General features: G+C 41.8%; 1 protein-coding gene and 1 long non-coding RNA gene across 2 annotated transcripts; one reads left to right on the plus strand and one right to left on the minus strand.

The window, feature by feature from the left end:
* Window positions 1-1,241: 1,241 nt before the first annotated feature.
* LOC115204348 (uncharacterized) lies at window positions 1,242-2,371 on the minus strand. The gene is made up of 2 exons (XR_003880357.1): window positions 2,124-2,371; window positions 1,242-1,584 (listed from the first exon to the last, which is right to left on the minus strand). It is a non-coding gene; the product is annotated as an uncharacterized LOC115204348 (long non-coding RNA).
* A 3,339-nt stretch (window positions 2,372-5,710) lies between these two features.
* st14b (ST14 transmembrane serine protease matriptase b) lies at window positions 5,711-16,268 on the plus strand. The gene is made up of 18 exons (XM_029769852.1): window positions 5,711-6,161; window positions 7,459-7,618; window positions 8,975-9,108; window positions 9,297-9,367; window positions 9,573-9,769; window positions 9,986-10,021; window positions 10,135-10,369; window positions 10,542-10,684; window positions 10,774-10,871; window positions 10,974-11,083; window positions 11,224-11,357; window positions 11,634-11,741; window positions 11,829-11,945; window positions 12,048-12,170; window positions 12,402-12,585; window positions 12,769-13,040; window positions 13,170-13,306; window positions 13,418-16,268. Exons 1-18 carry the CDS (start codon window positions 6,117-6,119, stop codon window positions 13,577-13,579), a joined length of 2,466 nt encoding a protein of 821 aa, XP_029625712.1. The 5' UTR covers window positions 5,711-6,116; the 3' UTR covers window positions 13,580-16,268.
* The last annotated feature ends 103 nt before the right edge of the window (window positions 16,269-16,371 follow it).

Genomic DNA, 16,371 nt, shown 5'->3' on the forward strand with positions numbered 1-16,371 from the left:
TTCTCTCCTTCCAAAGCAACATGACAATATTATTGACTAACAGCATTACATCAGACAAAGGATGTAAAATGGAGTACCTGAAACCCTCATTTTAATAATCATCACATCTGGTCGACAGAGTGGTATTCATCATCTAACATGATATAATTAGAAAACCTCATATTTTGAATAAAAAACCAAACAACAAAGAAAGTATTGATACACATTTACTCTCAACCACTCATTTCCAAAGCACATATCAGCTGTTTGAAAATGCATTGATAATAGTTATGGAAATAACATCACTGTGATTGATCCTACAGTATTTTAGAGATTATTTTAATCCTATGAGTATTGCGTTTCAAATGAACTCTATTTTAGTTGCATTACCATGTATTATGTCAAATGTACTGTAATCAAAGCAGTCACTTCAAGCAGTCACATCAAGTCAACTACATACTTCAGATTCCATAGCAAGATACTGTACATTGATCTCGACATCAGCTGAAAATTCCCCCAAAACATTGTCATTGTCGTTTACCAAGAGGCTTGCAATTTGATCACAGTAGGCTTTGTCCAAAAGAATCCATGTCAAAGAAGCAGACCCATCATCAGCCTGTGATGTCCTGCTACAGGTATCATTAGACTGTCAGTCACTGCTAAAACCGCACAACACAGCACCTGCAAATGATGAACAAAGACACAGTGAGGGCTTCTGCAAAAAGGTATCTTGGACAGTTCTTAACTGAAAGAACTCAACTGAATTTGAAAGATCAAGAAAAAACAACAAAGTGTAACATCATAACAGCAACTCTTCTTGTGTATGTCTGACAAAGCTGATCTGTCTCCATCAGGGTCTCTCTGACAATATACATGATATCCAATCTCACCATATTTACATGTGCACTGTACATTTCAAATAGATCATTCATGTACCTGTATCTGCGAGGACAACCGTAGTGTCCAACAATATATTCTTGGGCATAACAGAACCGTCTGCAGAGTCCTCTATAACCACACGTCCAATATTGCATCCCTGCCTCATCAGCTGTTAGAACAACAGTAAAACAATCATGGAACAATTAGTAGAAGAACATTTCAACTACACTATTTTTGTAATTTGCTAATGACTAGAATACTTATGAGCTGTTATTATATTACCTTTAATGATGATCAATCAATGTTAACAGTATAACCAATGTCAAGCTAAAACATTACCATTGAAGATCTTACATTTACCGTATGATCCGTATAATCAGACATTTGCAATTTCTTTTACCTTTATTTAACCAGGTAGGCTAGTTGAGAACAAGTTCAATGTCTTTAATGGTAAAATAAGAACTAACAATCCAAAACATTTCTCCCAAATACACATCAGCAAGTACACTAATGAAATCCTATTTTACAGGTATGATGCATAACAAAGCCAAGGTACTGTATCCACTGCTTACCCTCAACAGCCAAAAGCATCAGGAGAAGTACAAGGACAACCAAGCCCAATCCCTTCATGTTTTGTCAACACTAAGTTCTCAGGCAAATGCAGTTCTCAGGGCTGATGCTGCATTTATACAGTATTTCACCCCCAGGGGGAGGAGTCAATGGGTTCTGTTCAAATCACAATTGCAGAGTATTATTGAAAGAGAGGTGTCTTTTGGGGTAAAAATGGGTACTATATCCTCCTTACAGAACACCTCAGGTACAGGTTCTTGAAAAGGAGGAAATATATAAATATATATTAATTGAAAAAAAGTATTATTATTATTTTTTTTTAAATAATGTTTTCACAAAAGTTATGCACTGGGCCTTTACTAGTATTAGCAGACCAATATAGACATCTGTAGCACATGCAACAACAAAAAATAATTCAGCATCTCTGCATTGGCAAAAAAGGTAGTTGTATAATTAAGAACAGTATTTTGCAGGATTCAATAGTTGGAATTGTAAGAGTTCTTGCCCTGTCTCTTTCTCTGCAATTGTCATTCTAATAAAATCCAAAAATAACAAAAACCTGTCCTCAAACATTTACAATAAAAAGTACAAAGTTATAGGCAAAAACACAAAACATCCATTAAATGTTTTTCTTGATCAAATAACATGGAAAACAACCACTTTTAGTGCAGTATTAATTTACCATCCTTACAAACCTGTCAGGTGTGTGCGTACTGGTAGCGAAGTCCGGTGCAGGATAGCAGAGGTTTGTGAACAGGCGCACACTTTATTGAGGCAAAAGTGCAAAACGCGCAAAACAAGAATTATGTTTAACAATAAACATCTTCGTGAAATACCACGGAAAAAACAAACCAGTCTGGTGCGTCAACAAATAACACGTAACACAAACAATCTTTCACAAAGGCATGATGGGGAACAGAGGAATAAATACATGTAGATTGATTGGGGAATGAAAACCAGGTGTGCAGGGAACAAGACAAAACAAATGGATGCATGAAAAATGGAGCGGCAATGGCTAGAAAGCCGGTGACGTCGACCGCCGAACGCCACCCGAACAAGGAGAGGAGCCGACTTCAGCGGAAGTCGTGACAGTACGCCCCCGATGCGCGGCTCCAGCGGTGCGTCGACACCGGCCTCGGGGACGACGCGGAGGGCGAGGCGCAGGGCGATCCGGCCGGCGACGGTGGAACTCACGCAGCAGTTCAGGGTCCAATACATCAGCCACCGGAACCCAGCACCTCTCCTCCGGACCGTACCCCTCCCACTCCACGAGGTACTGAAGGCCCCTCGCCCGACGCCTCGAATCCAGGATAGAACGGACGGAGTGCGCCGGGGCGGAGGAACCTGCCACCACAGGCCTGAGGAGAGACACATGGAACGAGGGGTTAATATGGTAATCGGGGGAAGCTGTAACCTGTAACATACCTCGTTCACTCTCCTCAGGACTTTGAATGGCCCCATAAACTGCGGGCCCAGCTTCTGGCAGGGGAGGCGGAGGGGCAGGTTTCGGGTCGAAAGCCAGACCGGGGCCTCACTGCGAGATCAACTGGTCACGGACAGCAGACGGAACGTACTGACGCTTGACGGGACACTGGAGTGGAGCGGTCTCTGTACGCAACGCCTGCTCAATGTCCGGGTCCAGCTCCCACACGACCGGCGCTCCTCTGTGTCATACAGCCGGGACAGTGCGTCTGCCTTCACATTCTGGGAACCTGGTCTGTACGACAGGGTAAACACAAAACGGGTAAAGAACATGGCCCACCTTGCCTGACGAGGATTCAGTCTCCTAGCTGCTCGGATGTACTCCAGGTTGTGGTGGTCAGTCCAGATGAGGAAAGGGTGTTTAGCCCCCTCAAGCCAATGTCTCCACGCCTTCAAAGCCTTAACCACAGCCAACAGCTCCTGGTCCTCCTCATCATAGTTCATCTCCGCAGGGCTGAGCTTCTTCGAGAAGAAAGCACAGGGGCGGAGCTTTGGTGGCGTGTCCGAGCGCTGAGAGAGCACGGCTCCGATCCCAGCCTCGGATGCGTCCACCTCCATTATGAATGCTAAAGAGGGATCCGGATGGGCCAGCACGGGAGCCGAGGTAAACAGAGCTCTTAGGTGCCCAAAAGCCCTGTCCGCCTCAACCGACCACTGCAGACGTACAGGACCCCCCTTCAGCAGTGAGGTAATGGGAGCAGCCACCTGGCCAAAACCCCGGATAAATCTCCGGTAGTAATTGGCAAACCCTAAAAATAGCTGCACCTCCTTTACCGTGGTGGGAGTCGGCCAATTACGCACGGCTGCTATGCGGTCACTCTCCATCTCCACCCCTGATGTGGAAATGTGATACCCTAGGAAGGAGACGGCCTGCTGAAAGAACAGGCATTTCTCAGCCTTGACGTACAGGTCATGCTCCAACAGTCGTCCAAGTACCTTACGCACCAAGGACACATGCTCGACGCGTGTAGCGGAGTATATCAGAATGTCATCGATATACACCACTACACCCTGCCCGTGCAGGTCCCTGAAAATCTCGTCTACCAAGAATTGGAAGACTGATGGAGCATTCATCAACCCGTACGGCATGACGAGGTACTCATAATGCCCTGAGGTGGTACTAAACGCCGTCTTCCACTCGTCTCCCTCCCGGATACGCACCAGATTGTACGCACTCCTGAGATCCAGTTTAGTGAAGAAGCGCGCCCCGTGCATTGACTCAATAAGATAAGAGGTAGCAGATAACTGTACCTCACCGTGATTTGATTGAGACCTCTATAGTCAATACACGGGCGCAGACCTCCAATCTTCTTCACAAAATAGAAACTCAAGGAGGCGGGTGAAGTGGAGGACCGAATGTACCCCTGATGCAGGGATTTGGAGACATATGTCTCCATAGCCACCGTCTCCGCTTGCGACAGGGGATACACGTGACTCCGGGGAAGTGCAGCGTCTACCAGGAGATTTATCGCACAATCCCCCCGTCGATGGGGTGTTAATTGAAGGCGCGAGCCAAATCAGCATATTCTGGGGAATGCACACGGTGGAGACCACTTTCCACCGTGGTAGCACCAACGGAAACCCGTACACAACACCCCGAGCACTCTCGCGACCACCCTGTGAGAGCTCTCTGTTGCCAGGAAATGGTGGGGTTATGACGAGCCAACCAGGGAAGGCCTAGTCCCACGGGAAACGCAGGAGAGTCAATGAGAAAGAGACGGATTCTCTCCTCGTGACCCCCCTGCATCTCCATGGCCAGGGAGATGGTGGCTTCGTTGATTAGCCCAGACCCTAATGGTCGACTATCCAGAGCGTGAACTGGGAAAGGTCTATCTACAGGAATAATTGGGATCCCTAAACTAAGAGCTAACACTCTGTCGATAAAGTTCCCAGCTGCGCCTGAATCGACGAGCGCCTTATGCCGGCAATGCGGGGAGAACTCGGGGAAACAAACAGGTACAAACAGGTGGACAACAGAGGACTCTGGATGAGAGTGGTGCAGACTCACCTGGGGTGACGCCAGAGTGCCCTGCCTAGTAGTGCATTGGGCCTTTACTGGTCTTGTATTAGAGGACAAATATTGACTCTTCAGCGCGGGCAAAAAACTCGCAGCACACCACACTCAAACTACTTCCCGTTGCTATGGTGAATTATCTCAATAACTATTTGATTAAGATACAAACAACTCATCCAGCTGTGTCTTTTCCACAGTGTTTTAGTACTGCTCTTTCAGTACACCGCTCTGCCCAGATCTAAATATGGCTGTCGTTTTTATGATTCTGCCGATGCTGTCAAACTGCAATGAAACTGCACGGAACACACGACTCTGATGACGCAGGAGCTATCGTTAACTGCACCACAATCGTAACCGCGGAGACTCACTGTCATATTGACATGGTATACTACGCCCTCTAGTGTTAAGGGATCAGACAGACTACTGGCCCTCCAGTGAGAGACAAATACCTTATAATATACAGTGTGTGGCCTAAGCATACCAATTTGTAGTCGTATAATGACATCCGTTCAGGTCCTCAACTAGCCTACTTCTGTCCATATCTTTATTTGATCTAAATGGCAGTGATTTGTCTTCTGTTTGATAGTCACTTGCCCTGAGATGAACTCAGAGCTGTTGGTCCTGCAAACCAAACATTTTATTTGATTCAAAATTAACAAATATTACAGGATACAAAACTATGACCAGGAAAGAGTAGTCTAAACTGAAGACATCAGGATTGTAATAGTAACCTATGGATGAGCAGAATATGTGCCACAGGTTTTATTTCCTCGTTCATCTCTCTATTCAGTCAGTCGCCTTCTCCCCCATTGTTCAGTGAATCACCTGTACACAGGAAGTCGAATGGATAGGCGGCTTGGTTTCTGTCTACAATAGGCCTAATATCGACATTTCTTTTAGGTACGCTAAATAAACACAAATTAGTGTCGGAATTAATTCACTTTTCGGTTGTTCTGATATCCTTCAGAATACTTTCTATAGGGGAAAATTACAACCTATTCGTAATGACTGGTGTGGATTTACCTGCGAGACACCTGTCGCTGTTGCCATCCTATTGAAGACAATGGACCGAGGCTGTCGATAATAATTCTCAAGGCTTGTAGAATTTGACCGAAACTAGACAAATCATTTACATTTTCAAGCACAGTGAAATCAAATTTGGATCAATTTCCACACGTGACGTTCTTCTGTCATGGATTTGTTTGATTCGGGAACGAAGTTTACCCCGAAAACGCAGGTATTGTAATGCTACTAATACAGTTGTTATAACGCTATCGATCATCTATTTTGTCTAATCTAAGCAAATCTTTATAGCACGTTTCATCAAATATAGGCTATGTGTAATTGTAATATAATTGTGTGAATACACTCTAGAAATACACTGACTGTACAAAACATTCCTACATACATACACTCAGTGTATTTCTAGAGTGGAAACCTGGGGTCGATTCATTGCACCGATTCTGTTAAAAAAAAGCAACAGAAAACAAAACCATTTTACTCCAAACGCTGTTGAGTTTTGTTTTGTTCTTAAACAGATGTTGTAGTTCAGTCGTATCTCTTTAAAAAAACAAGAGACTGGGATCATTTGGATGGAACCCCGTGGACTTCACTCCACTATTCGTGGGGCATGCTCTACAAGGTGTCGAAAAGCTTCCACAGGGATGCTGGCCCATGTTGACTCCAATGCTTCCCACAGTTGTTTCAACTTGGCTGGATATCCTTTGGGTGGTGGATCATTCTTGATACACATGGGAAACTGTTGAGCATGAAAAACGCAGCAGCGTTGCAGTTCTTGACAAACTGGTGCGCCTGGCACTTACTACCATACCCTGTTCAAAGCCACTTAAATCTTTTGTCTTGCCCATTCACCCTCTAAATGGCACACATACATGTCTCAATTGTCTCAAGGTTTAAAAATTATTTTTTAACCTGTCTCCTCCCCTTCATCTACACTGATTGAAGTGGATTTAACAAGTGACATCAATAAGGGGTCATAACTTTCACCTGGATTCACCTGGTCAGACTATGTCATGGAAAGAGCAGGTGTTATTCATGTTTTGTATGCACGGTGTATTATGTAAGCAGCATTCCTCTCAGTGCTGCTCCCTTTGAATTGGAATGCTTGGTGGATCATATGGCCTAGGCTGCATGTGAGTCAATTTGTCTAAAAGGGTATGGCTCTTTAGACACTAAAGAATAGTCTATAACTGACATGTTCAAGTAGGGTGTGGTTGTAGGAAAATGGAGTAACTGTTGAATCTGACAGGACTTGACTTGCACTGGTTAGTTCAATTGCAATAACAGTTAATATAACTGTGTTATGCAGGCACCATAAGTAGTATAACACCTAAGGACAGATCATTTGACAAGTTAGTATATTCATGTTGTCATGGATTGATTGAATGTGCTGTCGATATAAACCCAATTACTATCTAGGGAGACATTTCTCTTTTGCTGCCATTGACATGGACACTGAAATGTTTATGTTGAAATTAAATGCCAGTAAAATAACATTATTTTCTCACTTGTAGGATGATGACTGGGAAAATTCTGTCACATTCTTGCCAGCCCCAGACAAGAAGAAGCTGGAGAAAAATAGAGGGAGTAAAACACTTTTTGTTGGGATTGGCCTCGTGGGGTTGGCAGCAGTCATTGCGCTGACGACAGGCCTGCTGGTTTGGCATTTTCACTGTGAGTATATTGTCCACCTTGACTGAACCCCTATAGAGCCATTACCCATTAGTAGACTTATTCTGGCCTCATTAGTATACTTACTCTGGTCCCATTAGTATACTTATTCTGGTCCAGTAGTATACTTATTCTGGTCCAGTAGTATACTTATTCTGGTCCAGTAGTATACTTATTCTGGTCCAGTAGTATACTTATTCTGGTCCCAGTAGTATACTTATTCTGGCCTCATTAGTATACTTATTCTGGCCTCATTGGTATACTTACTCTAGCCTCATTAGTATACTTATTCTGGTCCAGTAGTATACTTATTCTGGTCCCAGTAGTATACTTATTTTGGCCTCATTAGTATACTTATTCAGACCTCATTAGTATACTTACTCTAGCCTCATTAGTATACTTATTCTGGTCCCATTAGTATACTTATTCTGGTCCCAGTAGTATACTTATTTTGGTCTCATTAGTATACTTATTCAGGCCTCATTAGAATATTTACTCTAGTCTCATTAGTATATTTATTCTGGTTCCATTAGTATACTTATTCTGGTCCCAGTAGTATACGTATTTTGGTCCCAGCAGTATACTTATTCTGGTCCCAGTAGTAGACTTATTCTGGTCCCATTAGTATACTTATTCTGGTCCCAGTAGTATACTTATTCTGGCCTCATTAGTATACTTATTCTGGCCTCATTAGTATACTTACTCAAGCCTCATTAGTATACTTATTCTGGCCTCATTAGTATACTTATTCAGGCCTCATTAGTATATTTACTCTAGCCTCATTAGTATATTTATTTTGGCCTCATTAGTATACTTATTCTGGTCCAGTAGTATACTTATTCAGGTCCCATTAGTTTACTTGTTTTGGCCTCATTAGTATACTTATTCAGACCTCATTAGTATACTTACTCTAGCCTCATTAGTCAACTTATTCTGGTCCCATTAGTATACTTATTCTGGTCCCAGCAGTATACTTATTCTGGTCCCAGTAGTATACTTATTCTGGTCCCATTAGTATACTTATTCTGGTCCCAGTAGTATACTTATTCTGGTCCCATTAGTATACTTATTCTGGTCCCAGTAGTATACTTATTCTGGTCCCATTAGTATACTTATTCTGGTCCCAGTAGTATACTTATTCTGGTCCCATTAGTATACTTATTCTGGTCCCAGTAGTATACTTATTCTGGTCCCATTAGTATACTTATTCTGGTCCCAGTAGTATACTTATTCTGGTCCCATTAGTATACTTATTCTGGTCCCAGTAGTATACTTATTCTGGTCCCATTAGTATACTTATTCTGGTCCCAGTAGTATACTTATTCTGGTCCTCACTCCTGCCCCTCTCTTATTTTGCAGTGCGGAGAGGAGAGGTGCGATTGACAAAGATGTACATTGGCTCTATGAGTATCACCAACCAAAGATTTATAGATTCCTACGACAACCCCAACAGCAATGAGTTCAAACAACTGGCTATGCAGGTGTCACAGCAGGTAAGACAGGGTGATGATGATCTGGATCTTTAGGAGTCCTTTACACTAAACCACACGTTGCTAAATGGCTGTTGTATAAAGTATTTGTGTGTCTACTGTTTTCTGTTGTTTCTACTTGATCACCTTCTCTATTATTTGTAGCAAGTCCTGGTAGCTACAATAACACGTTTCATCTTGCTGCTTTTCAGCTGAAGGGGATCTACTCTAAATACAAAGATCTGGATAAATATTTAGTGGGATCCACAGTGCAAGCCTTCAGGTATTTGTTCCCCATTTAACCACTCCCCTTAGGTCACTTTGAAATTCAGAGATAGTTATGGTTGATTACTTGAAGATGATGACATTATAAAGACATTACAACAAAGGGTAGCAGACAGTTGTTTCATTTCAACCCACAATTGTTATGTTTTCTTGCTGCTTAACATATTCAAAATGACAATGCACTATGTGTCTTTCCACTGTAGTGAAGGCAACAGAGGGAGTGAGGCAGACAGTGTAGTAGCCTACTACCTGTCTGAGTTTGATGTACCGATCGGTCGGGGGTCTGCAGTGGATACAGCTATTGGCTCCATGGATCCAATGGAGGGAAGTTCGAAGGGGAGGATGGGGACGGGTCGCCGGCCAACCAGCTCCCTGCTCATCAACAATGTGATGTCTGGAGGTAGAGTAAAGGGTGAACATCACTCAGCCTTGGGATGTGAAAGTTACCTATACTCTTGTGAGCATCCCTGTTTATTAAGGCCTATGTTAATAGGAATGTTTGTAGTCATTTCCTTCACATTCTCTATCCCACAGATAAAAGAAGAGCTGTTAAAGGTCAGAGCAGATGTTTTTATTTGCTCCATGCTAATGTCTCATATGTGCCTCCCTTTCACAGCTCTGGATGCACGTATGACAAAGGCCTTATTGAATGGTGAGTAACAACATTCGCTGTTATGGCTTCAACTATTATCTCTCTGGATGTTAAAGGTCGTCCTTGTACAGCTCACTGAGCTTGTCTACTGTATCTGTCTGTCCACTTCTCAGCCCCCCAAACCTATTCCTATCACATCAGTGAAAATCACACGGCCACATTACAGTCACCTGGCTTCCCTGATTCTCCTTACCCTCCAAACACATATGTGTCGTGGAGACTACATGCTGACCGAGGCTACAGGATTAAACTGGAGTTTGACACCTTCAACTTGGAGGCTGACTGTCAGAACGACTTCATCAAGGTGTATGACTCCCTGGTGCCATTGGAGCAGCAGGTCATGGCAGAGTGAGTAGTGAGGAGTTGTACAGTACTTTTAGGATCAAGAGAAAGTGGAGACAAGAAACACAGTCAACATTTTCCCACTGATATTTCCTTCAGATGCTAGCCTCATGACTCATGAGTTCCATCCAAGTGCAACTGTCTGCCTCAGTTAAATCATGTGTTGATCTCTGTCCAGGAAATGTGGATATTACACTCGCAATGAGCCTCTGTCGTTCATTTCCTCTGGAAACGTCATGCTGCTGACACTGGTAACCAACAAGGAGAAGAACTTCCCTGGCTTCAGAGCCACGTACTCTCAGGTTCCCCTCAATAGCCAAGGTGCAGCTACTATTATGATGATCATGGGGTGTACCATGTTGTGTCCCCAATGGTCATGAGGCTCATTATCTGTTACTCTTTCTGTGTAGATTGTGGTGGTCAATTATCAGGACTTAATGGCACCTTCACATCTCCAAACTTTCCCTCCCATTACCCACCTCTGACCAAGTGTGTCTGGGACATTGAGGTAAACAAATGTTGAATTTGTGTTGTGGAGCCTGCTGCTGACCTTTTAGAGTGAGGATGTGTTTCTTTTTGAAGTTCCACCTACCATTCTATTCTCTTTCAGGTCCCAAAAGGGAAGTCTGTCAAGGTGCAGTTCAACAAGCTGTTGATGTCTGAGCCAGGACAGAACAATAATAATTGTCCTAAGGACTACGTAGAGATCAACAGTGAAAAGTGAGTCATGGGATCTTCTTGGTGTCAGTATATCCGTTAGGAATTTGGAAGAATTTACTATTAATATCAGCAATGACTCTGCAATGTCCCTAATTGATGAACATTGCTGATCTTTGCCTCTTTAACCTTTTGTGTTGCAGGCTATGTGGCGATAAGCCCTACAGCACTGTGGTCACCAGCACAGTCAACAAGATAGTAGTGATATTTAACTCTGACATGTCTTATGTGGATTCAGGTTTCACTGCTGAGTTTGAAGCCTTTGTGCCAACTACTCGTAAGCCAGAAACATTGTTATCAGTACACAGTTGTTTCTTAAACTAACATCTACAGTGTATACTTTAAAACCTGTTATCAGTACAGATCTGCAGTGAGTACAGACCTAGAACTACGTTATAACGTCTCTATTCTTCTCAAGTGTTTCCGTCTGAGTGTGTTTAAGTTTCATAACGTCACCTTTGTAAACAGATGCTTGATTTGCCTCTACAAGAGAGATTAGGTTACCTCCAAATGATTATGCTGTAATCTGAGTTGATGTCTTGTCTCTGTACAGAGTGTGAGCCAGATCAAATCAAATGTAGAAATGGTCTTTGTAAAGTCAAGTTCTGGCAGTGTGATGGAGTCAATGACTGTGGGGACAGCACAGACGAGGAAAACTGTGGTAAGTCAACAATATACATCAGTAGAGAGGTCACACAAGATTATATCATCATTGTTAACACTATGTATTACTGTGTCCTCTCTGTAGGGACTTGTAAATCAGGTGCGTTTACCTGTCGGAATGGAAACTGTATCTCAGAGAGACTGAAATGTGATGGTCGTGCTGACTGTGCTGACGGCTCTGATGAATCAAATTGCGCAAAATGTACGTATCCAAAGATAAATAGTTGTAGTAGAATACAACTGGCTACCATATAAACATGACCTTTGACCTTGTGCGACTGACTCCTCATCTCCTTGTATCCAGCTCTAGCCCTGCAATGCTCAGAGTATACTTACAAGTGTAAGAACAACATGTGCATCAGCAAGCTGAACCCAGAGTGCGATGAAGAAGAGGACTGTGATGATGGCTCAGACGAGGCAGACTGTCGTAAGTTTAGATATCGCACACAGCTTCCTCTACATCATCAGACCAACTTTTACCACCATTACCCTGACTTCTGAATGTCATTTGGATTACATTTTATTTGACTATTTAAAACAACAGGCAAACAATACATGTACCAAAATCGCAGAGGGTTATGTAGACAAAAAGTCAGACTTGTTTCCATTGTGGCCCTCCTTTACTTACTGATTGGTTTTTGCATGTGTCTGTGTGCAGAGTGTGGTATACGGCCTTACAGACACTCCCGTATTGTGGGTGGGCAGGCCTCCATTGAGGGGGAGTGGCCCTGGCAGGTTAGCCTTCACATCCGAGGGTCTAGCCATGTGTGTGGAGCCTCAGTTATCAACGACCGCTGGCTCGTCACTGCTGCCCACTGTGTCCAGGATGACGTCAAAGTCAAGTACGTGCTCACCTTATTGTTCCTACTCTTACTAAGTTTCATTCACACCATTGTACGTTTCCCCAATTTATTTACTGCTCTAAGGACTGTTCCCTGTAAGCTCTCCTGTTTACAGTTCAGCTTTCAAAACCTTTGTGGTCTTGAGGATTGAGCACCGTGAACTAAGTGTGTGTGTTCCAACAGGTATTCTCAACCTCAACAATGGGAAGCATACCTTGGACTTCATGTTCAGAGTCAGACTAACAAGTGGACGCTGAAGAAGAACCTGAAGCAGATCATCCAGCACCCTGGCTACCACGCCCAGACCTATGACAATGACATAGCACTTATGGAACTAGACAGTCCTGTCACACTCAACCAGAACATCTGGCCAATCTGTCTGCCCACGGCTACGCATTACTTCCCTGCTGGCAAGCCAGTGTGGATCACAGGCTGGGGGACCACCAGAGAGGGGGGTGAGTTGAATCCGGTGTATAGCTGCAGTAGTTTCTCACACCTTGTTCTGTAGTAATACAATTGACATTTCCTCATGTTTTAACATCTGACTACTGTTGATGCTGACTGAGTGTCATTCACTATCCCAGGTTTCGAGGCATCAATGTTACAGAAGGCAGAGGTCCGTATCATCAATGCCACAGTATGTAACACCCTGATGGAAGGACAGACCACTTCCAACATGTTATGTGCTGGTGTACTGGACGGAGGAGTAGATGCCTGTCAGGTAACCCAGCCAGCAGCTAGATGATCGTTCTTGTTGCATATTTACTTTGCCGCTCTTAACGTCATCATCATCATCATCATCATGCTGTCTTTGCCCTGCTCCTTCTGACAGGGAGACTCTGGAGGTCCGTTGTCCTCCATGGAGGACAGTGGACGTTTCTTCTTGGCTGGAGTGGTGAGCTGGGGGGATGGCTGTGCCCGCAGGAACAAGCCTGGCGTCTACACCCAAGTCACCAAATACAGGGACTGGATAAAGCAGAAGACCGGGGTGTAGCTGAGAAGACCAGGGTCTAGCTGAGTGGGAAACCTGGTTGTCAAGCCTGAGCAATACTTAGCCCTCAGAAGATTGGTCATTGTCCAAGTTCTTAAAATCCTCAGGCCTTTGATTGGTATGCATTAAGGTTATTATAGTAAACTAATGCAGAAACTAAAACAAAAATGAATCTTGAAAAAAACGATTTAGTAAACTGAAATAAAATAATTAACAAACCTGTTTCAAAAAACTAAAACTATACTGAAACTATTATCTTTGACTCCAAAACGAACTAAAATAAAATAAAAACCATAATGAGTTATGTTCAGTTTTAGTTTTTTTCTAAACTTCTAATTGGGTTTTCAATGGGGTTCAAAGGCGGATGAAGGCTGCAACTGATATCTGACAAATGTATGCACTCAATACCGTAAGTCGCTCTGGATAAGAGCATCTGCTAAATTACTCAAATGTAAATGTAAAAAAGTTGTCAAGCTTTAGGGGGGATTTTAAGCTACTGAATCTGGTGGGTAAATGCTTCCAGGAGATGGTGATGTTTCAAATAGGCCTAGTTTGTTCATCACTATCCCTAGCTATCCCTAGCTAACAGGGGAAAAAAGTGTCTAGGTAGCTAACTTGATTCCTCTTACATGTACTACTAAGTTTTTAAAAAGCATTGGATTGGTGTAAATATGGGGTTTCCTTCTACATTCTTATTTTTCACCTGTCTCAGCTCTATTACCTTTAAATCCAAGTCACATTGAGATTGACTTTATAATGTAAACCTAGCCTATGAGCTGACCCATCACCTTGTGTATAACTGCCCTTTGTCATGTAAACATCTTATTGGGAACTATTTCACACTGGGAATATTTTTACATGACACCCTTCAGTGGTAAGAAGTGACATCCCAAAAACAACACACATTCTATACAACCCAAATGGCTTGTAGCAATACTAAAACTGAAACTAAATAATATAAAAACTAAATATACATATTTTTTTATAAAACTCAAAACTAAATAAAAACTAGCAAATCAGGTCCGAAAACTAACTTCAACTAAACTGAATTTCAAATAAAAAATTTTTTACGAATAGAAATAAAAAATGAATTTAAAAACCAAACTATAATAACCTTGGTATGCACACTACAGTATGTGACTACTGGGACTCTACAAGACTCAACAAGGAGTTTTCATTATTTTACACTTATATGGGGTGTTTGGTTCTATCCAAAAGTATTACTTTATATAGAAAATACCATTCTTACATACTTACACATACACTTACTTAAAAATAGACTGGGCATTACATTAGCTGTGTTATTATCTTGCTTAAATAAATATTTAGCAAGCATTGATTGCATATAGCAAGCATTGGTTGCAGGTTAAAGATTGATTTTTGCACCCAAGTGCACTAAATTACCTGCTTTTGTGACCTTGTAGGCATTTTTCCCCCCTGGGTTTCTTTGTTTAGAATTTGCTTTGTTCATGTGTTAGAATCCTTATCCTTACATTGCCTAGGCAATTGTTTGTTTTTCCAAAAGTGATATGTTATATGAAGTTTTGTGGATTCTTAAAATCTCATATGTCTTTTTATATTATGTTTTGTTAATGTAGGTGTTTTTTTTAGGATATGTTTTCATTGCCTGTTTATATTTATTTTTTAATTGATCTTCAGACTGCTGTACCTCAGTAAACCTGACAGGTTGTGTACCTGAATTTTTTTTTTACTGTCTAATATGCTCTGAGATTTAGGGCCCTTTTCAGTCAAAACAGGTGACTGGGTTTCTGAGATACCATACGACTAAAAATGACTGTCCTGGGTACTCAGTTAATGGTTTGATTGAACAGGGAAATGGTAAATGAAAATATTTCACATATTCAGGGAGCTATACTTTACACAAACATTTTAGATATGAATTAAGGTATTTTTGTGATTTTATACTAAACTCAGTTAATTGATTTTTATATTTTCTTCCCTAGACAGATTTAAATTTGTAATCAATATGTAAATGTCATAGAGTATAGAGAGCGTTTGGTGTGTAATATATTTCTGGTTTATAGTATGTCAATATGGTTGGTTGCTTGGTCCTTGTCTAGGTTTATACATTCGTTGAAAGTACATCTCATTGCTCCTAGTACACATTTTAACAAGTGATGTTAACATTACTATGGCAGCGTTTACACAGGCAGCCCAATTCTGATCTTTTTTTCCAGTAGTTGGTGTTTTGTCCCATCAGATCTGAAAAGATCTGATTGCTCAAAAAATAAAACAAATATCAAAATTGGGCAGCCTTTTTTTAACGCAGCCTATATACTCTGTTCTATGTATCCATTCTGGTGCTTACAGTATATCATTAATTAGTTGTGGTATGTAAATTAGATAATTTTTCTTGTGTACAGTTTAGGACATTTTTATTGATCATTTTAAAACGTGTATGTTGTGTGAGTGTCAAGCTGGGCTTGTAATACACAAAGGCATAGTAACAACCCCAAAAAGACTTGTACTCGTGTATTTGTGGAATTTCAGGGTCCTGACAACCTGTGATTTTACTTGAGTTTGTGATTATTGTAATGTACTCCACAGTAATTTCACCATTCTCTGAAAAATGTAGATTGTGGGAGTGCCAATGTGCCTTATTTCAGTGTAATTCTATGTAAAGCCTAATTTAATATTAAATTACAATACCCTGTATGATTGGGGAAATGAGTCTGAAGTGAAATGTATTTTGTTGTGTATTATCCAAAGAACTTGTTTAAATCATCGCTGAACTTTTCGTGCTTCGAATGCAACCAGAATCGAGGAAATTGGAA

Source organism: Salmo trutta, chromosome 12, assembly GCF_901001165.1.
Source record: "Salmo trutta chromosome 12, fSalTru1.1, whole genome shotgun sequence".
Classification (NCBI taxonomy): Eukaryota; Metazoa; Chordata; class Actinopteri; order Salmoniformes; family Salmonidae; genus Salmo; species Salmo trutta.